At 36.0% G+C, this 24,879-nt stretch overlaps 1 protein-coding gene across 9 annotated transcripts in view; it reads right to left on the minus strand.

The window, feature by feature from the left end:
• The window catches only part of ZNF385B (zinc finger protein 385B), a 373,053-nt gene that overhangs the window by 67,796 nt on the left and 280,378 nt on the right, over positions 1-24,879 (minus strand). For 6 of the 9 annotated variants that reach the window (XM_019739352.2, XM_019739353.2, XM_019739358.2 and 3 more), the window contains one exon: positions 8,318-8,460. In XM_019739352.2, coding sequence (XP_019594911.2) covers positions 8,318-8,460 — 143 coding nt within the window. Of the gene's footprint in view, positions 1-8,317; positions 8,461-17,811; positions 17,834-21,513; positions 21,623-24,879 lie in introns of those variants that run through there. The other 3 variants (XM_019739355.2, XM_019739349.2, XM_019739360.2) reach the window with 3 other exon arrangements.

Consider the following 24,879-nt stretch of genomic DNA (forward strand, 5'->3'; position numbering starts at 1 on the left):
AAGAAAAATCTATCTTCTAAATAGAATATACTGCAAAGGAGAGTATTTCAACCTGACTTTAGGAGCCACAGGGATTTATTGAGTACTTAAAAAATTTTAACAACCTGTGAGTAATACACACATTTAAACTTGGGATATGGTAGGGTAGAGACTAGCTCTTGCTTGTCTGATATTCAGCTTTTTTCTTTTCAGTGGCCGAGCTGTCTACTGAAATAAATTAGAAGATTGGATTATATTCTTCAATCTTCTGATGTGCCAAAAGGGTACAACAACGACACATGTAGCCTATTTCATATATGGATATATTAAAAGAATTAATTGTAGAATGTCTTTAAAATGTGTTAAGGCCCTCTGATACTAGAATTCCATAAAAAAAGGTATTATCCATATAATTTATGTTTTTCTCATCTTATTTCAAGCATCAGAACATAAAAAAGGAGGGTAAGGAAACCTAAATTAACAGCTAAATCTGTAAAAAAAAAAAAAAAAAAAAGTATTTTTCCAAAACTCCTACTGAGCTCAGCAAAGATGTTGAAACGTCACAGATTGATAAACATCACTCTAATTCATCTTTAGCATCCTCAATGGCAACTATAAGAGTATAGGGACTAGAATATTCAAAAACATATTTTTCCTCCCCAAAAGAGACTTGAGACTTAATTCTGAATGTAAGAATCCTGAAATCTTGAGGCAGGGGTGGGGGTGAGGGGAGAGGAAAGATCTGTTTTATCAGACAGGTTCCCAAACTTTTGATAAAAGTTTCTCAGGGAACATCCATTAATGTGTTTATAGAGCAACCAATTTAGAAATAGTTTTTCTGGGTGGGAGGGAATGTCTTGTACAATATTTTGCTACTTTTTATATTTATTAAATTCTTCTACTTTACCACATACACATAAAGGACCTGTTTACTGAGAAGCTCGGTACAAGGTTATTGTTGATTTCGACTTCTTTTAATTAACTGAAGATTTGTTAAGAATGAGATACATTTTTTTTCAAGTAGAGGGCCTGACATAGACACTTTTTCCAAGTTGACTGTACTGTTGAAAAATGCTGACCTGGGACAGCGCCAAGACTGGAGGCCTGTCTCGCCAGAAAATCTGATGTACCCTCCAAGTACACATAATCCTTGAAACTCTAGCACTGGAGATGAAGGTCCAGAGCCATGTGAGGTTGAGACTAGGATAATGAAGGGACATGGCAAGAGGACATAGCATGGTGGGACTACTGATGCCTCTTTTCTCAGCCTCCTGAAACCTATGTTCCCTTCCCCCATAAGGCCTATCAAGTCTTAATCTGATGTTTCTTGGCAACTTGAATCAACTGAATGGACTATGATTCACCATGAGCAAAATCCTCTGCTATGTTATGGTGAATTATGTAAGAGGAGGAAGTCATTTCTCTCAGGGAGCAGCTCTTCCATCTGATTCACAGTAACCCCTCCTGAGCATAAGGGCTGGCACATGCACACATTCAGTAAGTGGTTATGAATGAACGCCTTTCACTAGGCACCCTGAACAAGTAAATTAATTAGAGAGAACATATATGACCACGCATTATGTACACATGCGTGTACATAGACATGCAAACCGCATAAACAAGACTTACTATTCTAAAGGGGTTTCAAGAATGAGTAGAGAAAAAGGAGATTTGAATACAAAGTCTTTAGTAGATAAATCTTGAGACTTTTGAATAAGGCAAGGGACATGAGTTAAATTTAAAGGGATAGTTGTGGTCTTAAAGGGAAAGGGAGACCACAGTGAGTATACAGTTTTTCCTCCCAATGGTCCTGTTTATATAATTTGTCTCTCCATCATATTTAATAGGGATGTAAAATTTTCTAGGCAGGAATCTATGCTTAACTGTTTGTACAAACTCTTGGTTAGTTTTGTACCACATTTCAAAGATTTCCTATAACCAGTTTTTTTCCTAATGATCTGGGGGTAGTGTTGATTTGTCTAAGGACAATAATAGGCCATGCTCCTGTTCCCTTTTCACGTAAATTGGAGTAACCATGGAAAATCTCAGCTTGGCATTTTTTTAATACTATACCTTTCTTTAGAACATATAAAAGAATATTACCCTTCAATACATTTAAAGCATATCATGAAAATAAAATTTCAACCATGGTCTCTTTTTTATTTGACGGGGATACACATATCATTTCAAGCAGCTGGACATACTAGTATCCTAGAAAATGTAGGATACATAACTTTCTAATGACAGCAAAGCATTACTAGGGAAAAAGGAAGACTCAACAGCAAAATTCACATTTGGGTTGTATTAGCAGAGGTAAAGTGTCTTACTTAAATTAAAGGAAAAATTCAAATGAAAGAAAAATATATATTCAAGTATTTAAATAAAGGCCTCATTAAGTAGACAAAGGTATTAAAGGCAGGAAAAAAAAATTGAATGTTCAAGCTCATTTCAGGTTCCCCTACAAGAACACTTCATGTGAAACATGGCATGAATTAATAGCAATGCAAATGTGATTTTGACTCCCAATTTATTTATTTTGTACTTTCTTGACAAATATAGTATTTAATTCTACTACAAGAAAGAAAAAAATTAAAAATTCATCAATATTGCCAAACTATTAATGACACGAAATCTCAAAGAATCCAGAATGATAAAATAAATGGTAAATGTATAGATCATTTCACAGCTAATCATGGATGATTCAAAGAATCACATAGTGGTTTGAGACTTTACAAATAATCTTTATTCTGCGCCACATATTTATCTATGTCAGGAAAATAATAATTTCAAGGTAGGCATAAAAATCAGGTTATTTTTCACAAAAATAAGATGGTTGAGCATCTTGCAATAAAGCAGCAATGACCTCCATTGTGCTTGTGTTTTCTTGGAGCAATTGCAAAAACATGACAGGACTGACAAAGACATTTGAAATAAATAGGCATGGAAAACACATGCCAATCTGCAGAGAAACTGACAGGTGACTGTGGTCTCAAGGCAGCTCTTGATTATAGCTATAGCTCTGGAGAGTCCAACAAATACATCTGTGCATGTACACAACATGTGGCTGTTAGAAAGAAACGGACCTACTTATCATCACATACAATATATACATCGCATATATGTCTTAGTCTGCTTGGGCTGCCATAACAAAATACCACAGATTGGGTGACTTAAAGAACAGAAATCTATTTTATCATAGTTCTGGAGGCAGGAAGTCCAAGATCAGGGTGCAAGCATGGTCAGGTTCTGGTGAGAGCTCTTTTCTTGGTTTGCAAATGGCTGCCTTTTCACCATGTTCTTATGTGATGGGATGAGGGAATGCTCTCTGAGGTCTCTTCTTATAAGGACACTAATACCATTATGAGGACCCCACCACCATGACCTCATCTACCTAATTATCTCTCAAAAGCCTCATCCCTAAATACCTTCACTTGGGTGTTAGGACTTCAATATATGAATTTGGAGAGGAGGACACAAACATTCTGTCCATTATAGCATGTGTGTATATGTTTCTTCTACTACATTTATTTTATTATATTAAAATGATACTGGTAAATATGCAATTTATTTCAACTCTGAAGAAATGTTTTCTTCAGGAGAATTTAACATTAAGTATTATCTGAGTTGTTAAACACCAAGCATTCAACACCAAGTATTATCTCAGTTGAATAAAGATAAAAATTGGATCCATAGTAAATGACATGGTAGATTCTAATTGTAATAGAAGAAACAATTGCATATATTTTGGAAGCTACCAAAACATGTACAACAATTAAAGAACAGCCATGGAACATTTGGCAAATTTAAAGTACAGAGAATAAATTAAAATAGCTCTACTAGCATACAGAAAATTTCATTCTTTCTTGAATATTATAAAGTTCAGTAATTATTTTCACTGTGCCTATATTTCTTGGTTTTATTATCTTCCCTTTTCTACTCTATTTAATCTAATTCTTATCAGTTTCTTGGGTCCTGAGGTAATTTTGGTTTATTTGTTTTGTTTATCTTCTTTCTCAAACCCAGAACTCTTTAGTGCATATATTATGTTTTCAATAAGCTTCAATAACTAATGATTTTGTTTTTTTTACTAAAAGCTTTTAAGACTAGGACAAGGAATGTAGTAAATATTTGCAAAGTTTCTATACCATTTCTACAGAGAAAGTTGGTACTATATCTGGGGAGAAGTTTGTAACTAATTGTTGCTTTAGATTAAAAAAGAATGACAATTCTCAGGAAAATAAAAGTAAAAGTAAACCCCTGGGCCTATCACCTCTTACTTAGAAGGAGATCAGAAATGTTGGTTTTCTTGTTGCTGAATGGGGGTGCATGGACATTCAACACCAAGGAACTGGGGCCCTTTCCTCTGTTTTTTGCTCCCTTCCTCCCTTCCTCTCTTTCTTCCTTCAAAAAAGTGTTATTGAGCACCAAGCAAACAAAGATAAATGCTGTATATTCCTGTCCTCAAGGATTTGACATTCCAGTGAAGAAAATAATTGGGTAATTAGATTATGGTTTGACAACTACAATGATGGAGGTAATCTGGGGGGTGCGTTGGAAATACAGAGAATGGACTCCTAATCCAGACATGAAGAGTCACAGAAGACTTCCTGTGAGGGAGGTGATAGCTAAGTTGAGCTCTGAACAACAAATAATTGAAGGTAGGGTGGCAGGATTGAAAGTTAGTATTAGTGGATGGCCAGGCAGAGAAGCCTATTAAGCTTTAGATATAAAAGTTAAGATCTTAAAAAATTTATGTTTTTCTTTGCACAGTCTTTTACCTGTAAGTGGCTCAAAACAGCCCCTCTGTGAAGTACAACTGCTGAGGTGCAGAGTTAGCATCGTCATTTTCCAGACATGAATCCTTGACTTATAGCCCATCATAAATTATCAGTGATTCAAACTCCATCTTTTCTACACGGCTCTTCATAATTCTGCTTGGTCAGTGTTTCGAATTATTTGCTTATTGTTCACATATAAACACTGACACAGAGATTATGTCAGTTGTGGAGCATAAGGCAAGACAGACACTAAAATGAGCGCTCTGAGGCATATCTCTTCATTGTGTACAGTTTAGTATAGAACAGGCACCTAGCCTATTTTGGAATATGACAGAATCCCATTTCATTCTTGCTGTTTCTGATGTAACATTACCATACTCCACTATGAAAACAAGAGGGAGCCATTACTCGATATATATATATATATATATATACACACACACACACATATATATATATATATATATTGAGTATATATATATTTTTTTTTCTTTTTTTTTAAATGCACTTAAAGAAAATAGTAAAACTTTAAACTGCTAAAACTTTCATCTATGGTCTCAGACTATACAGTGTTTTTATTCTATTGATAATAATTGTGAATTAAAATGGATTTCTTATGTTTACTAATATTATCATGATTAAAAATAAAGTGATTAAAGTAGCATTCACCTTGGTTTTCAAAAAAGAAGTGGACTACTGAGTAAAATATACTTTCAAAATTTGTTAGCAAAAAATTGTAACTGTTTTTAAAATATATTCTGCTTCATAGATATTGTCTGTAGAGAGATTCATTTCAAGCATTCAAAGAATCCTTTCATCTTTCTACTTATTGATTCTTCTGAAAATTGTCTACCATGTCTCCAGAAAAGAGCACAAAAGATTTTTGATTGAGACTTGTTCACAATGAATGAGGTGGGAAGTGACATGGTCCAAAAGTCAAGGACAGAAAAGAGCCAGAATGCGAGTTTCAAAGTTAGAAGATTCTAATTCAAGTCTCAATTCTTCCTTTAATAACTCTTTTCCTCCTCTAGACAATAGGAATAATAATCATGGTCTACTAAAATGTTCTAAAGTCTGAGTCCTTTGAAGAATGTAAAACATCACAAATATACAATAATCTAGTGTAATTATTATTATAATATAAAAATGGTTTTCGAGGAAAATGTTGATAATGGTTTTTTGTGAAATTACCTCAGGAAATCTATTGGGTGAGTTGGACACTAGAATGGAAAAGCCTATAGGAATAGGATTTCAGTAATTAAAACAGTGGTTCAGTGAAAAAAAAATTACAGGTTACCCTCCGATGATCCTATAAATTCATTTATTTACAAAATGGTTGTGAGTCCCACTTGCAATGACTTAAATTTTACCACACTACCAAAAAGGCTCTCTGTCCAATAAATGCTTGGATATAATAGAGTAAAATGATTTATTCATGAAGTTCTTTGCTATATTCTCCCCCTTAACCAAAAAGTATTTTCATTTGAAAATTCCAAGTCTATTTTCTTCCAAGAAGGAAAAAAAGAGCTTCTATTAGTAAAACTATTATTTGGATATTATCAAATATATCATAAGGTTAATTGCGGTATATAATACAGAAACAAATAAAAAGGCAAGTTAGTACATCTGGAAGCCCTACACAACCTTGTAAGACATTATGAACCTGTATTTTTATCTTAAAAATAAAACAAAAACCTTTATGAAAATATTCTTTCCAGTTTTGTCTTACAGACTTTAAGAACAGAGAGGTATATATAAGGCACTTTGATAATTGAAAAAAATGACTTAGAGAATAGCACTAATCAGATGATCACAGTTGTAAAAAGACAACTGAGATTGAGTTCCCGTTAGGTATATAAATAATACACTGCTGGAAGGGGGCTGGAAGGAGGCATACCAGCTGCAAAGGGTATTTTCCTCTAGCAAAGGGAGTAAGTGCGTTTGCAGGGGCAGAGGATGGTGAATGTCACATTTTGCTTTGAATGTTAATGTTTTATTCAAGTCTTTGAAATAAGTATCTATGTATTACTTGTGTTGAAAAAAAAATACAGAGAGGTGAACCATTCATACCTACCCACAGTATCAATGCTTCCTGACTGCGATTGCACCTGGGCAGTAGCTACAAATGCTGTCTTCCAAATGCACATTAATCAAAATAGAAACACCTAGTAATTGTTTTAAGAAGTACATAATCAAATTAAATTATGTATCCCCTATGTTTCAATAGAGGCTATAACAGGCATGCTTTAGTTTAAGCTCCCTGAAACGGCAAGGTCTTTGGGGCAGTCACTCCTGATGGATTAATGTGACCAGGTGTGATTTATCTTACGGAGCCATTCCACTGCACTAGAAATGATGCTCAGCCTTTATGCCTTAAAAACACACACACACAAAACAAACAAACAAACAAACAAAAACAAACAAACAAAGAAAAACTGTCTGACTTGTCTCTGAAAATCCCCAAGAAGACAAAAACATTTAACTGTTTACTCGGTAAGTCAAGGCCACTACTCCTTAGGTGGCTGATCCTCTAACTTCTAATTATGTTACCATGCTAAGCCACAAAGAAGGTCTGTCAGCAGATTTTATTTACAGCCCCTGAGGAAGAATCTTCTTGCTTTTTTCACTTCATACAGAAGATAAGTTTGCAAAAGGAAACATTTGACTATACTTCAGGTACTCACTGTCTGGTGGCGTTGATAATGCAATTCTTTTTCTTGATTATGGCAGCTTCTAAAATTCTGTATCATTTATATACACCATCATGCTCCAAATACCATGTATTTATTGACTGAACAGACATAATTCATGCAATCACCTGAACTGTTTAACCTTTTCTCTTACTATAAGTTTAGAATCTGACTATGAAGTGATTTTATACTGAATGCTATTGTTGAAAGATGTCATGCTCCACTTGGCACACCTACAAAATGTCTTTCATTCAGGTAAAAAGTCAACCAACCCGAGTGAAGAACATTGGTAATTATGGGGAATTCACTTACATTTTTTCACATGTTTTAAAGTGAACGTCAAAGTATCATGTAGACAACTAATACGTATGTGTAAATTTAAAATGAGTTTTTTTCTTTTTACTAATAGTCAGATTCACATAATACACAATAGCCTCCAAATAAAAATTCTGTTTGTCTAAGAGTCTTTATCTAAAATATCTCCCAAATAAAAATGTACCCAGGTAAACCATATACATTGTTTATTTTCTTTAGACTAGTCAGGAAAAATCAGTGTGGCGTATATCTCTAAATTGTGTACTTGAGCACAGGAACAGCATCCCAGAAATGATACGAGTGCTCAAGCCACTGAAAAGTCTACCAACATTGCTCAAAGCAACAGGTGAAAAGTCACCTGTGGAAACACTTGGAAAATAAATACGCTGATTATTGTTCAGACTAACTGCCACGGGTGTATCTTCCATAATACAGCTGAGCAGTGTAAGCAATATATGGTCTAAAATTACACACTTTGGAAACATGCTACATCGATTGGTTATTCTCAAAAGAGGTTGAGGAGGACACAAATAAAATGAAAATGCGTGTACTCACTGTGTTAAAATTTGGAAAGAGTCCCACAGCAGAACTACTGTCCACTGGAAAAGACATAAATGGTTTGATATCCAGTGAAGGCTGCATCATCAGGGTAGGTGTGCGCACAAGAGCAGGAAGGGCGGGAGTGTGGCATGTACTGCCTGCCAAGAACAAAACAAAAATAAATTCAATCTTTCGCTCACATTCATCTCCTTCCCCAACCTACAGTGCAAAAGCAAGACTGCTGCGCTGCAACCTGCAAGCAAGAGAGTTACTCTTGAAGGAAGCAAATGGCACCGGAGGAGAAAATACAGTTTAAAAGGGTCTCCTGTTCATTGTCTAAGACAGTGATGCAGAATGCTTCCCCACGGCAAGGACCATGGTTGGTCAGTCTCGGCTGAGGTACACAGCACAGAGGTCCTGCTGGCAGGTGGGGCAGAATGAGACCATTCTGCCTGTTGTCTAACATTGCCTCTGACCAGCCAAAAATATAGGAGAGCAGGGGAGGAGCCTCTTGAAGCCTGATGGGTCTTTACTATTCAGTTATTGGATGGCTAGCAGGCATGTTTTAGGCAAATCAGAGATAATTATATGGTTTTACAAGGGAAAGGAAACTTGGACTCTTACAGTTACTGCCTGCTCCCAAGAAAGTTATGATGCAATTTGTTCTCTAAAAAAACAAACAAACCAGAAACTAGAAGTGGAAAATAGGTGTTTTAGACCTTGCATAGTTAGAGAATCTAAAAGGGGTTATTGTGACCTGGGTAGGGGCAGGGTATTGGGGTGCAGGGAGGAGGTGGGACAGGAACTCAAACTTTTATCTTCAACTTTTACGTCTAATGAGCCTTGTATTATTTTGGCAACTCTCCCTTTTAACAATTATATTAGCTGTCATCTCTTTAGATATCTGCTTTAGCCCACATGTAGGAGATTTAAAGCATTTCTGTCTAGTAACAAGCATTCTTCTTTCTCCTGGAGCTTCTACCTACTGCAGACAAGTAACTACTGGTGCAGGTGGCACTCTGAGAGACAGGCTCTGGTGTGCCTTTTTTTAAAAAAAATATAACAGGTTTATTGAAATATAATTCACATACCAGACAGTTCACCCACTTAAAGTGTACAAGTCAATGGTTTTTAGCATATTCACAGAGCTGTGCAACCATTACAATTTTAGAATATTTTCACAATCCCTAAAAGAAACTCCATACCCATTAGCAGTCACGCCTCATTTGCTCCCAACACCCCCAGTTCTTGGCAACCACTAATCTACTTTCGGTCTCTATATAGATTCGTCTATTCTGGGCATTTGATTTAAGTGAAATTGTATAATATGAGGTCTTTTGTGACTGTCTCTTTCCACTTGGTGTAACATTTTTTTCAAAGATCATCCATGTCGTCACATATATCAGAATTTCATTCCTTTTTAGGGCTGGCTAATATTCCATTGTACACGGACCACCTTTGGCTTATTCATTCATCAGTTGATGGGCATTGGGGCTGTTTGCACTGTTTGGCTATCATGAATAATGCTGCTATGAACATTTGTTTCTAAGTTTTTGTGTGGACATATGATCTTAGTTCTCTTAGATATATACTTAAGATTAGAATTGGGGATCATGAGGTCATAATCTCATTCATTAGCATAATAGGGCTCCATAATAATCTTTTGGGAGCTTCCAGACTGTTTTTCAAAACAGTTGAACTACTTGACATTACCACCAGCAGAGTGTGAGGGTTCCAATTTCTCCTGGCATGCCTATATAGGACCACAAATAATGATACACCTATAATCCCCTCTGCCTTCAAGAACAGTATGGAAAAATGAACAGTATGGAAAAACACTCCAACTATTAAAATTCCCACCAATATTCTTATGCAGTGTCCCAGAATAATTAAAATTCCTATTTCAATGATTTTTTTGGTACTGAATTTCTTTAATAAACTCTGAATTATATTTCAAATTATTCCAGAACATTATTGGCAATGGTGTTTAATAGACTGTCATACCTCATTTACATTGATCCTAAAAACAGAAAAAAAGAAAAAGGCATTTGAAGTATTTATCTGTAATGACAGTCTTCAGGTCAACCCTATCCTTTAGGGAATACAGAGTAGGACTCAGCAAAAAGAGAATTAGCAAAAAGTATATGTAGATCAAATAGCAATGATTGTTTTTCTGATGCCAAAGTAAATGCTCTGATCTCAGCCTGGCATTCACAGAAGCACCTTGTATTACACATTATCCTTCTAACTAGGTAACACTACATTCATTGCTAATTTTAGAGCTTGTAGATCCAAGATGATGTATTATACCAATATGTCAAATGTTGCAGACACACTTACTAAAATATTCGTTTTAAAAGCTTTGTTTTAAAATCGTAACTAAATTAAAAAAGCAGATATTTCTATGTTCAACCAACAGACTTTTACAATTTTCAATGATAATAATTGTTAAAAGTCTAAAGTATAAAAAGTTTACAGAATTATTCTATTTAAAGCTGCCTGATGAACAAATGTATAATTATTTTGCCATCGTGGGTCTCCCCCCAAAAGCAAATTCTTTCTCTAAGCCCACAATGGCGGCTCTGATAACACTATGTAATACATGGTCCCCCAGGGCCTGGCAAGACTCACTTTGTATTAACAAACTAAAATCAAATAGAATGAAACAAGGAACTTGACAAACAGATTGCTCCATCAACAAAGGTCAGTATACACAATGATCCTCCTTACCCAATCAAATCTCTATGCTAATAAAGACCAGGCTTGAGAGCGACTAAGCCACCACCATTCATTAGCATAAAAAACTTAGCAGCTGTTTACCATTTCATTAGCATTTTAATGACAGACAATTTGCCATGTTAAACACAGATTGTTTTAAAGTACTTCTGAATAAATATAAACTATGCTTTCATCAATTCCCTCACCTCAACCTTGCTGTTTCACTTTTAAAGCCTGCTTTTTAATATTGCCTCACCAAGGCTGATTGCTTCAAAGGAAGTTTTTGCAAATGGGAAATGAATGGGGATAAAGTGCTTTTTATGCACAGGTTAGTTCGTGTTTTGATCTCTCTGTCACCTTATTCCAGATTTTGCCGCTGCAGCTACTGCTGGGAAGTGTTTCTCTTCACCTCGGGATGCTGGAAAGTCATTGGGAGATACCAGCGGAAATTTGGCCCAAATGCATAGCCCCCTGCAAAGAAATGCTTAATTCTCTAAAACTCAAGGAATCACTAAGGAAAAAAAACGAAAGGGTGAAAATATAATGAGCAGGTATTTCAACACAAAGGGTGGTTTAATGTACCCTTTATATTGTTGCTATTCTCATGTAACAGGCCAACCTTTGTCTTTCAAACTATTTGGTAATATTATATAAGACACCTCCAATAGGTAGTTCTGTTTCAAAGCATGGGATACAACCTTGTATATATCATAATGAATCAAGGCATAATAGGGCTCCACTTTATTTGATAATAAGGCTTTTTTATACTTGACATATATATATTTATCAAGCTCCCAGTAGAAAAATTACATACAAACAAGTGTGCATACCCCAAAGATCAACCAGCCTCCATTATCACTGTGGAAATTACACATGTCCATATAATCTCCCATAAGAATGTAATTAACCCTCTCCCATAAATTTTATTTTGATGGTAAAATCCAAGTTGTATTCATCTATAGCTATGAAACTAATAATACGTGAAAGGCAACTCAACACTACGATCATAAAGAAACCTATTATTTCAGCCAACTGCCTCTGTAACATAATAGGTGCCTTATTATGTCAGTGGATTATGTCATACTCCATCACAATAAAACCTAATCTGAGGACCAGGTGACACTTGCAATTATTGCCTTAGTCTTTGAACTTTAGAAACATAAGTTTGATGGTCAATTTAGGTGATAGCTTTGAGGCCTCCTAGTGGCCCTTCTTTATGTACCATGACACAAACAAACAGATGACTTCATTCTTAGAAAGGAGAGTTTGCTAAAATCACGTAAAGTCAGCTTGGAGAAGCATTCGCAGAATGAGATCAAATCTGTATACATTCTACATCCTGTAAGAGTAGTTTCTTCTTATGCCATTATTATGTATGTCTGCTTCAGTGAGTACGGAAAAAACAACAACAACTTAACGTGTTATAAAAATCTATTAGGTAGAGATAACATCAGTTATAGAACTCCCAAAGATTTCTTTAAATAAATTAAATGAGTGGCATTTCAGATTTTCTACCAAACTCAGTTTTCTCTTTTTATTGCTTTCCCAGCTTTGTTGCACGTTATGCTGAGTAATTTTCTCTCTTACCAGGATAATCACCAACAATTTCTTCTCTTATCGTTTCCATTCTTTTATCAGTTTGCCATGTAAAGAAAACAAATTACCATCAAACGTGTCCAGTAGGAGGGGGCTTCTGCATAGGGGATATGACTGATAAAGGGTTTTGCTTCTGAAAAGGCCACAGAATAATAATAGAGATAATATTTTTATCATGCATACTGTGTGCCAGATACATTATATATGGCTTCATATGTACTACCCTAAGAATGTTACATGAGTGGACATATGTATACACACATATAAGTACACATACATATTTGTATATATCCATATGCACCCATTATATATATTAAATGAGTATATATAAGTATATATCCACATATACTCTCAGCCTATTTAAACAAGGTACTATTACTAGCCCCATTTTACAGAATGAAAAACCGAGGAACAAAGTGGTTAAGCCTAACTTCATGTAGCTTGTATGTTGAAGAGCCAGGATTCAAACTCAGGAAATTTGACTACTAAATTCTGTTCTTTACTACTATGCTATAGTCACCAAGTTGCACACCTGAAAACACGTCAGTTATATAGACATATTCTCCAGCAATAGATAGGAACATTTGACCATCAAACTAAGAAATTTAAACTGCATCTCCTTTGCAGCTTGGAATTAGTTGAAACTTTGTTTGATCTTAATATATTATCTGATACTAAAATAACTAAAATATATAAGAATTTTTAATGCTCTGTAAGATGTACTCCTAGAATATGTTTATCTCAAATAATATTTTCCAAATAATAGAGTTATTTAATTCAATAAATACTTATGGGCACAGTGCTGACAGCTACAAGGATTATAAATTGAGTCAGACAGAATGTATTTTACTTACTAAGAAATGGTAATAAAATAATAGCAACTATTACCATTTAATGAGATTCTCCTCTATGCCAGGTACTGTGCTAAGTGATTTGCATCCCTTATTTTATTAAATTGTAATACAACTCTATGAGGTTTATATTATTTTCCCCATTTTATAGATGAGAAGGGTGAGGCTTAGAGAGATTAAGATTATTCACTATATAGTAGGGCCTAGGTCCATACTCCTGTTCATCTGATTCTAAAGTCATGCTACCATTTCATCAAGTAGATTATATGTAAAGTTGTTATATGAAAAGATTCTGTCATCAAATAACATAGAAAATACCGACTTCAACAAAGTTTAAAACAGTTCTTTTCTGTAAGACATCTTTGAGCTTTTAATATAGTACTAACAGACACTGTAGATGTCTGGGTTTATATAATTTCCACCCTCAGTTTCTTGTTTATGAATCAATCCCTTTTATTTTCACAGAACTTCTGGGATAACCATGACGCTATTGCACATCCTATAGGTAACACTCTTCTAAAGACATCAAAAGCACCAATTCAGGAGACAGATGACAACTTCCAGGTCTACCGCTTTCTTGTTGTGTGATCTTGGACAAGTGATTTTACTTCTCTAGCCCTCTATTTTCTTTTCCATAAATTGGGGGCACATACGAGTACCTACATTACAGGATGTAGGAGAACTAATTGAGATTTTTCTATCAAAAGTGCTTAATCCTGTGCCTGACACAGAGAGGGAGTTAATCAAGCTTCAATTACTGTAGATATGAACTATTTCTACTCCTCTTACACTATGCCATATCCCCAGAGAGCATAAATAGTTAAATCCATTAATACTTATAAAAGGCAGGATATGTCAGGGGTTATATATTATTAACAAAATGTTAAGGAGGTTCAAGAGAGAAAGAAATTACATCTGGTTAGGAGTTGGGGTCATAAATGTTTTCATAGATGAACTATCTCTTAAAATAAGATGAGGAATGGTTAGTATTTTGAGAGGAGGGTATGGGAGAATGGTTGAGGAAAGTGCATAAGCAAAAAGCATAGAAAAATGGAATGTATTAAAGTTAAAAACGTTTTTAGGCACCCAAGGTTTTCTTAGTGTTTTGGGATTAGAAAGTAAAACAATAAAGAGAGAAGCAGAACATCTTTTTGACCTTGGAATAAGCAAAGATTTCTGAAATGGGACACAAAAGATGCTAATCATAAAAGAAAAAAATTGATAAACATACTCTATTAATAGGAATGTATGATGGTTGCCTGATGGGAGGAGGGTTGGGGGGGCTGGGTGAAAAGGTGAAGGGATTAAGTACAAATTGACAGTTACAAAATAGTCATGGGGATACAAAGTACACTATAATTGAAAAAAAAAAGAATAAGAATGTAAGAATAAAATACTATCGAGGGGATGAAAAGGTCATCCACCGAGTGGGAGATGATATTCACGACACACACACACACACACACACACACACACACACAGACTTTAATCTAGAATCACAAACTCCTGCAAATCAGTAAGAAAAAGATAACATAATAGGAAAATTGGGCGAAAGACTTGAATGGACGTTTCACAAAAGTAGATACTAAAATGGCCTGTAAACATGAAAACATGTTTAACTTCATTAGTCATTAGGAATATGCAAATTAAAGCTACAATGAGATATCATTACATATGTACAAGAATGGGTACAACGAAGAAAGACAGAGACTTTCAAGTGTTGACAAGTGTATGGAGCAACTAGAACTCTTATCGGAAGTGTAAATTGTTACCACTACTTTGTAAAATTGGTAACATCTGCTAAAACTGAATATATACATACACTATGACTCAGCAATTTCACTTCTAGGCATGTACCTAACAGAAATGATATGTACTAGAATGTTCATAGAAATATTATTTACAAATTACCTCAAATTGGAAATTAGCCAATTAACCCATTAACAGTAGAAAGAATAAATAATTTTAGTATTTTCACATAATAAAACATTCACATAATGGAATACAGCAATGAGAACAAATGATATATAAGTACATGCAACAACAAATAGACCTTGCAAACATAATGTTGAGAAAAAGAACTGAAATAAAGGAGCAAAGCAACATGCTGGGTGATACCATTTATACAAAGCTCAAAATCAGGCAAAATGAGTCTATGCTGTTAGTTAGGATTGTGGCTATCCTTGCTGGAAGGGTGGGGTGGGCTGGGGGTGGAGTGACTGACTATAAGGGACCACGAGAGGGCCTTCTAGGGGGCTGGAAATGTTCTACTCAGTGTCTGTTGCACAGGATGTACGTTTATGTACATCCATGTATACTGTATACTTAATACAGATGATGTGTGTGCTTTTGTGTATGTTATACCTTAATAGAAATTTCTAAAAAGTAATGTATTCAATGTTATTGATTTTAGTAAACTAGTTTGACAAATATAGGCAAATCCCCCAATAAGAAGGACATCTTCAAGTACTGTCAAGTTTATATATTTTTAGGATGAATATGATGGTTTTTGAGTTCTTTTTTCTACTGCCAGCTTGATTTTACTCAAAATGATTTGTGAGACAATAAAAGTTTCCTTTAATGCTGACACTTCCTAGTTGAATTTCACAAGTGGATAGAGGAGACTGATACAGAATTCAGTGATGCCACAGAGAAAAATGTGTACCTAGGACTTGGAATCTATAAAATCTTAACAATTGGCCATTCTGTACCTGCATCTCCCTTGGGGCAGGGCAGGGTTCCCTCCAAAGAGCTCCAACAGCAGCATCCTGGCAGAATGTTGCATTTAAAAATAAATCCTTCTGAGCACCACACTGAAGTTTATAAGCACAAATGAAGTGCTGCTGCATGAAAAAACAGCAGTGAAGCAATATCATGATAGATTTGAAGTCACAATGTCCTTTGGGTTTAGTAATAATATGCCAGTTTTCACACAAAACAATGAATCTTTCTCTAAGATGCAATGGATAGCTTTTTAGGAGTGTGGCAATAGAATACACACAGCCAAGTGGTGATTCATTTATATCTGAATATCTTGCCCATGCACTGAGTTTCTTACATTTAAATCTTGAAAAAAAATGAGTCCGATTTATTTACTATATAGTACAAAATATAGTTTGAATAACCCTATGAGATACTTCATCAGTTGCAATCCTTTTTGAAAGCTACATTGAAAAATATGAGAATTTCAGAAGTAAAGAAGATAATTGATTTTTTTAAAGTCATCAGATATAATTGTCTTCTTTTAAGCCGAATTCAAAACATTTTTTTCTTTATTATACTTTTTCTACATGTAACCTGATAATATTAAGCATGATCATGCGGGAAAGGAAACTCAAAGAAGGGAAAACAGGGTTCTGACAAATGCTTTGTCAAGGTTTTTGAAATAGTTTTTAATACACCTGACTTATCAAAAGGGAATGTCATGTGCTTAGTTCCTAAATTACTGGGTCTTTAGAGAAGCCAAAATTATCTCCAGACAGGGCTTAACTAAAATTGTCTGAGGTTGCGGATAGATGGGGAGGTCACAGTAGCCTGGCGAAATTTTCTGGCAAAAAACCCCAGGGAGATGGTCCCTGAGCTACATTTGCCCCGTGACTCGTGTCCATGGCATCGAGAGGACTTCCTGAGGTTGGAAGCTGCTTTCTGTGACAGAGGAATGATTTGCTCTTCCCTTACAGCATGCTAGGGACCTAATGGCAGCCTAGAATCGACTTATTTTGGAAACCTCCCTAAAAATACAGACTTTCCTAGCAAAAACAACTATGTTTCTCAAACCACTGAATAATATTTCCAGAGGAATTAAATTTCATAAAATGTTAGAGGTAAACATAATTTAGGAATCTATCTTTCATTTTATATGAGAAAACTGTGATTGGGAGAACTTAATGCTGTATGCTGCCTGTCCGATGGTAGAATCAAACCCAGAGCAACTTGTCCAGGGACAATGGGAATATTTAAGTCTGTCTGATCAAAGATGTGCAAGAATTATACAGCATGGTCGTTATCTTCCTTAACAATTTAAGTAGATGAGTATTTTGTTTTCTTTTTATGTTTTGTCTGAAATGTAGAGGCATTCCTTTTTTAATGAGGTTTTAATGTTTTATTAATATGACTAATGAAAGAAAGAAATGAAATGAAAGAGAAAAGCCTGAGTGGCCAAGAGCCAACATTTCTTTCCATTTTAAACAAGATGGATTCCAAAACCTCATTTTAAATAATTCTTCTAATATTTCCAATGGGAAAAACAGAGAACAACAAACCCCATTAAAATTATGCTTTTAACCATACTGTGTGGATCAATATTACTAATTCAAACAGCCTCACAGTAGGAGGCATACTCACATTTCTGTTGGTGGTTTTCATACTGACGTACCATCATCAGAACTGCGATTTGGAAAAGACACATTTTCCCAAGCAATGGCAACTGACCTTGCACTGGAGCAGATCAACGCAGCAGGGCCACGGAGGCCTCTGGCTGTCTTTTGTCCTCCTCTGCAGCTCACACAGAGCGAGGGGCAATAGGGGCTGCACATAGCAATGCAGGAGGTCAACACACTCAACTGTTGCTCTGAATTCTAGCTCCAGGACAGAAAGTGTTTTGCCTCCTAGTTCTAGGGAATTTCAGCCCTTGCATTCAGTGTCTAGGCTATTTGCATTTAAGAACCCAAAGGAAAAAAGGAGCAGTGGTTTTCTTAATGTTCCTTTTAAAAAGATATCCCCACCACGCTGCTATAGAAGCTTGCTCAATTTAAAGAAACAAAGGTAATATTTGCTATACCAGTCCTCTCTCCTCCCACCTGGGAAGAGGAAAGAGATTTCCCTAGCTTAAATATTAACCAAACATTTCAAAGCTATTCGAAGCTGTTGTCCATGTTAAAAAAAAAGAAAGAAAGTAATACACAACATAACTCGGGAATAAATCGAAACAGTAAAAACTGTGCTGTAACCCTTTTTTCTTTTTGTACTCATATCCCATGGCCACCACAACTATAATACGCTATAGAGTATTCAGGAAAAAAAAATCCTAGTGGAGTATTATAATCACAATGACTGTTATAGAAGAGGCCATTTTTGTCCATCATCAGCCAAAAAATCATTTTCACCCTGGAGCAGTAAAGATGGTTCCTATCTGGCAGCCAGGGCACGAAAGCCAGCACTGCATCCCTACGGAAACCTGCTGGCCACATCAGGGATGGGGTGAACAGAGATTGTGAGTAATGGGGAGACAGAGGAGGAAACGGGTGAGGGGCATTTAGAGAGGGACGGGGACATGGTGAGCTTGGCTTAATTTTGCAGAGAAGACTACAATTAGCACCGATTTCTTTTTTAGAATTTCCTAACATCTCACTCCTAAAATAATTTCCTTCCCTTTTATTTTTTGATTGTATGGCAGAAATCTGTACAGAACGAAGTACTGCAGAACGAAAACTATACGAACAGGAACAATCTAGTTAAGCAGGGCATCGAACTCCTTCAAACAAAAGATCTGGGCAACTGGGAGACAACGTGACACCACCCTTATCCTGAGAAACAGTGTCCTGTGACCCAGGGGATGCTTGGACTGCAAAGGGTCTTTAGTGGGTATTGAACAGAATGACCAATCCCTGGCCTGGCTTCTTGGAACTCTGCCATTGTCCTGACATCCTAGAAATTGATGCTACTTGCTTCAGTCAGGCAGGCGGCTTCTGGGACACTAGTGATATGCAAAACAGCATCAGATAAGGCCCTCCCGTGAATGTCCAAGGATTTTCTGCATTGGAAGTGATTCATCATAAACGATTGCCCTTGTCCCTGTGTATCATGTTTGTTCTTGTACCATTATACTGACTTGGTACCAGTTTTTCTCCTGTGGAATTTCTTTTTGGCTTCCCAAATGACTCCTTCTCCCTCCTCCAATCAATTCCAAAGTCAAAGACAATGATTTTTCTAATAAGGAGCCACATGGAAAGTAGAGAATTTAATCACAGTACTCATCACTTTCCTTTTCAATGATTTGCTTCAGAAGGCTACAAAGCAATGGGAATATTTTATTTTTGAAGAACATTTGTTTTGACTCTTGGTCTCTTCTGAACTTCAAACAGCGTTTTAAGCTCCCTTTTTTAAAGGACACAATGGAAAGTAAACAATTCATGGAAATGGACCTGGTGCTCAATGCATTGGACAAAGCATGTTTCAAGTTAAAGAAAATGCAAAAAGAATTCAAAGTTCCCAAATTGTACAATCTCTATTTCCAAACTTTGATTGACTTGTGTCTCTTTTTTTCTCAAACACCTTTCTCTGTCTCCCTAGTCACCCTCCCTCTCACTTGTTCACCTTTTCTGCCTTTCTCATCTTTCTTGTCTCTCATATCTCCGGCATCTCGTTATGAATATGAGCTTGTCTGTCCCTCTTATCTTTTTTGTCTTTGTCTCTTTCTCTCTCTCTCATCATACTATTGACATTGAACTAGAAAGCCCTCATAAAATTTGCCTTGTTTTGCAGCTATACTGTATTTTGTTTTCAATATTTGCTTCTATAAATCAAAAGATTAATGGCAAGATTTTGCTAATATCAGAACAAGTTTGTCCTTGTGACAAGATAAAACAATTAAATTAAGGCCATAGCTCCAGTTACATTTCAAGTAGTCACATCAGTGGCCACAACTGAGGACTGTTTTCATATGTGCTCACATGAGAGTATCTGCCATATGCATGACAAAGTGGGACAAGTTAAAAACTTAAATCCACCATAGAATTTAATGGTATATTTTTATACAAATTCATCATCAGTGCCCTGGGTTATATAAATACTATAACTTTTCATTGGGGAGGACAAGGTGCTTTCTCATATATTAAGAACATTTCTAAACTATTACATCCCATGTTTTTCTGATAAAGAAAATGGTGCTCAAGGATAAATAATTCTACGACAAAGCAAATATACAAAATGAATCCAATGATGGACCCAGGCTAGAAAAAACTTCTTCCACAATCAAGTACTAGCCTAACCGGGATAACTACATGAGCAAGTGTCTGCTAAGATGTCCTCCATCACGAATTCTCTAGTACATTTGAAAAATGAATGCACTGGCTTTAATCTATTCACTTTTTTCAAGAGAGGACCGAATCCTCTGTGTTGACACTTCTAATCCACCGATGAGGTAGAATAAAAGAAGTCAATGCTCTTTCAATATTTTCCAAACCACCTGAAATCCCACGGGGGACTACAAGATAAAAACATCTTCCGAGTGCTAAGAGTCTCTAAGCTCTTTCCAAACAGTAATATTTATTCATGTTTAAAAAGTGGCAAAATTGAAAGAAAAGGATTATTTTGGTGGGGGAAAACAAAAGTGAGCATATCAAAGTAGAAATGAGAATCTCACAAATATCTATTGTATACATACAAAATACATCTATCCACATAACAGACAATAGATACTCCCTCTTGAGGAGCTAAACTTACCTGGTTTCCAGAGAGATTTATATGCCCAAGGGTCCAAATAAACATAAAGTCATTGAGTTTTGACTTGAACTAGATGTAAGATTAAAAGCTTGAAATGTGCCTATCATAAAAATCATGTGACACGAGTGCAAATTACTCACGTCACTCAATTTTATTATAGGCTACCAGCCAGGATTCTGTCATTTTGAATGTGAGTTCTTGAACATGCACAATCATCAGTTTAAATATACTTCCTAAAGAAAAGAGGGAGGGTTCTAACACCCTTGGATTAAATATGAATCTCATTTTTACCTAGTAGTTATTCTGAGACAAACTTCAAAAGGAAAAGGAACCATAGTTCATAAAGATAAAGGAAATGTGGGAAACCAGTCACATCTTCATTATATTTAGCAAAATGACCCAGTATTACAATTTAAATAAAAACAAGGTAGGAAACCAAGATGATAGTGGGCAAGGGAGTTGTGAAATTAGCAAATTCTGTTCGCTCTAATGCTGATATCTTTCACTTCTTCTGAAATTTATTTTAATTGTTTTACATTTTTGTCACATACTTCATGAAAAAGTTCCCTGAGGTGTAAATACTGATTAGCCAGTAATGCTTACCTTCGCTTTTAACATTACAGTCCACGGTCACTTCTGCGTTCGAGTACAGTATGAGGTATTACTCTGAGAGACAAATAATTCCATCATTTCAACCTGGTGCTCCTGTGAACTGTGGTGCTAAGAAACAGCAGACAGGCAGAGCATCTGAACAAATCATAGGTCCTGTAATTGCTGCTTAGCTCTAATTACTATTGAGGAGAGTGTTTGCAACTTGATTCCAGAGAGAGGGCAGACTACTTTCTGATGACACTGAACCAAATATATCCTAAAAGACTGACACGTTACTTTCTTTCATGTAATTTTTCTGAGTATCTTCCCAGCTCCTCAGAAACTACCAGTCTGCCACAGTAAAAATGAAATAAAAAATCATGTGACAGCCACTTCGTTCTTCCAGAAAAGCAATTTGATTCTCTTAAAATATTTATATATAACAACATGGAATTTTTGGTATCATTTCAACTTGAGGGGATTGTTTTTTTCTTCTCTAGGTGGGCAAGTAAATCTTTATTTTAAAATTGCTCTTTATTTCAAAAAGGAATGTGTGCTTAAAACATGAACTTTATTTATATTGTCAGTCCAGAATCATTTATTTGCATGCCATTAGGCATGAATAATTTCTTTTCCTGTGGATTTTCAGGTTTTTAAATAAAGACTCACAGAATATAATTCAAAAATACTGAAGCAGATAATTTGATGTTAATAACATTAATGAGGATGGTTCTGCATTTTAACTTGAAAACCTAATTTCAGTTATATGGGGAACAATCATGGTGAAATTAGCAGTTGTGCAGGCTTGGAACTAAAATGATACATTATTTACTCATATATCTAACTAATTTCACTCTCCATCTAGTGGCATCTGACCATGTGATCAGAATAAGGCTTCTGATATGTCTGTGTCACACAGTGCGTCTGTGACTGACTGTGCCTCTGCTAAGCTTATTGTCAATTGATACTGATGAGATAGCTTAGTGGGCATCTGACTGAACGAAAAAACTTGAAATGACTGATGTTTGCAAATGTCAGAAGGATTTTACACCTTCGGTTGTGCAACTTAGCACATTTGCCAACCATAGTCAACACTTTAGTGACGTACAGAACAAATTACACCCACTCAAATTCAACCATTTGGTATATCTGCTTATGTCAGATTTGCACAGTAACTATCAGGGACAGGTAAACCTAAGGGGATAATTAGACGCAGCAATCAAAATGGTAATTATAAAACCAGCTCTTAGAAATGGTGCATATGTCCAGGCCCAATGATCTCAGTTGTTATGAATAACAAAATAGCATTCTAAATGGAACATAGTATGCTAGCACTACACTTATGTTCCCCCAAATAACAACTGTGCACTTCTTGCTCATATAAGATTTCATTCTTCACCATTAAAATAAAATTATAGTTACTGCCATGGTTTTCACCATTTTATTAAGAAAACAACATAAAAACCCTACACCTATGATAGACCATTCCTAAGAAAACTCTTTGCTCAGTGGGGATTATGTTGATGTTTCGTTCAAGGTATTTTCCTTTTATGGAGCTAAGCAAAATATTCCATTCTTTTTTGCCTGCCCTTAAATCATGCCTGATTCTTTGGAGTATTTTTCTAGAACATTTCCAGGTCTGGCAAACTAGTCTATCCTCAAACTCTTAAAGCCTTTATTTGTACCTCTTCTAGGTCCTGTGTCTACTTGAGTAGTATACAAAGTGTGGCCCCAGACCAGCAGCCTCAGCATCCCCTGAGGACCTGTTGGCAAAGCAAATTCCCAGGCTCCATCTCATACCTGCAGAATCACAAACTCTAGGGTTGGGGCCCAGCAATGTATACTTTCACCAGCTCCCCAGGTGATTTGAGAACCATTGGTCCATGGTGTGTATATGTACCAAGAGCAGGAGAATGGGATAAGGAACATTTAAGCCTCTGTGGGGGAAACTGTGGGAGAGAAAAGGCTCAGCAGAGAGGTGACATTTAAGTGGTCATTTAAAAAATGGAAAAAGTCTGGATGAATCAGAGAGGCACCAGGCACCCCTCACCTGTCTAACCCATCATCTGTGCCCTTGCGCTAATACAGCTCCACCAATTCGAAGATCTTACTCCATCCATCAGCCACTTTCTTTCTTCAGTCATTTCACTTTTAAGGAAAACAAAGATTTGGCTCATTCCCAATAGCCTCTTAGTCTACCAACTACTCTCTCTTCTCCCTTAACTTTTAACTCGTTTTAGAGTAGCCTACACTTCCTTTGTTACTTTTTGCTATCATTTCACTTCATAAATCCTGTGATCTAGCTTCTCATGTCCACAGCCTAATAAAACTATAGTTTTAGAGTCCTTTTTCAGTCCTCCTTGACCTCTGGACCATTGGTAGAATATGATCCCATGTCTAAATGACCTCTTTTCCAAACTCAACTTTTGCATTTCCAACCATGGGCTGTACCCCTCCCACCTATATCCTATGGGCACCTAAACTTCAACTTGTACAAAATTAGACTATTTAGCTCTCCCTACCCTCCAAGGGACATTCTTCCTCTGGTTCTTTTTTTTCACTGCTTGGCACCATGAGTCTCCCAGTTATATAGACTCTAAAACCTGAAGTTGTGTTTGACTTCTTTCTTCCTTTTTATTGCCCCTGAATCAAGTCAGTTACATTTATGACCTCTTTTATCTCCTTCCCCTTTTCATTCCCATTTCCATGACCTTCATTTAGGTTTTCATTAGCTGTTCACTAGCATAATCTTTTAATCACTGTATTTTCCCTGAAGTCAAATAAGTTCTTAAGACAAACAGCTCTAATCAATTATTTTCCTATTTAAATATCTTCCATTGCTCCCCTTAGTGACTTCTGTACTCTGAAATCCAATCTGCCTGTTCAAATCCCTTCTCTGCTACTTACCAGTTGGACAACATTAAATGGATTAATTGACTTGTTAAGCTCCAGTTTTCTCAGCTGAAAATTAGGAATAAAACAGAAGAGAACTGAAGGAACTAATGTACGTAAATTCTTACTAAAGTACATAGAACACTGTACTTCATAGAACACATAGAAGGATTTCGTAAATGATAAGTATTATTACCATCGGCCATAGAATACAACCCAACACCTAAATTCAGTATCCATCACCATCCTCAAACATAACTGAAAACCGTTTTCTTACTAACACTTTCTAAAATACGCTAAACTGAATTATTCCTCAAGAGTAAGGACCAAATCTCATTTTTCTTTCTGTCTCTGGCTTCGTAGGCAGTGCCTCACACCTAGGCAGTGCCTCATACCTAGGCAGTGCCTCATACCTAGGCAGAGCCTCACACCTAGGCAGTGCCTCATACCTAGCAATTGCTCCAGAACTGTTCACTGCATGAAGCA

Source organism: Rhinolophus sinicus, linkage group LG01, assembly GCF_036562045.2.
Source record: "Rhinolophus sinicus isolate RSC01 linkage group LG01, ASM3656204v1, whole genome shotgun sequence".
NCBI lineage: Eukaryota > Metazoa > Chordata > Mammalia > Chiroptera > Rhinolophidae > Rhinolophus > Rhinolophus sinicus.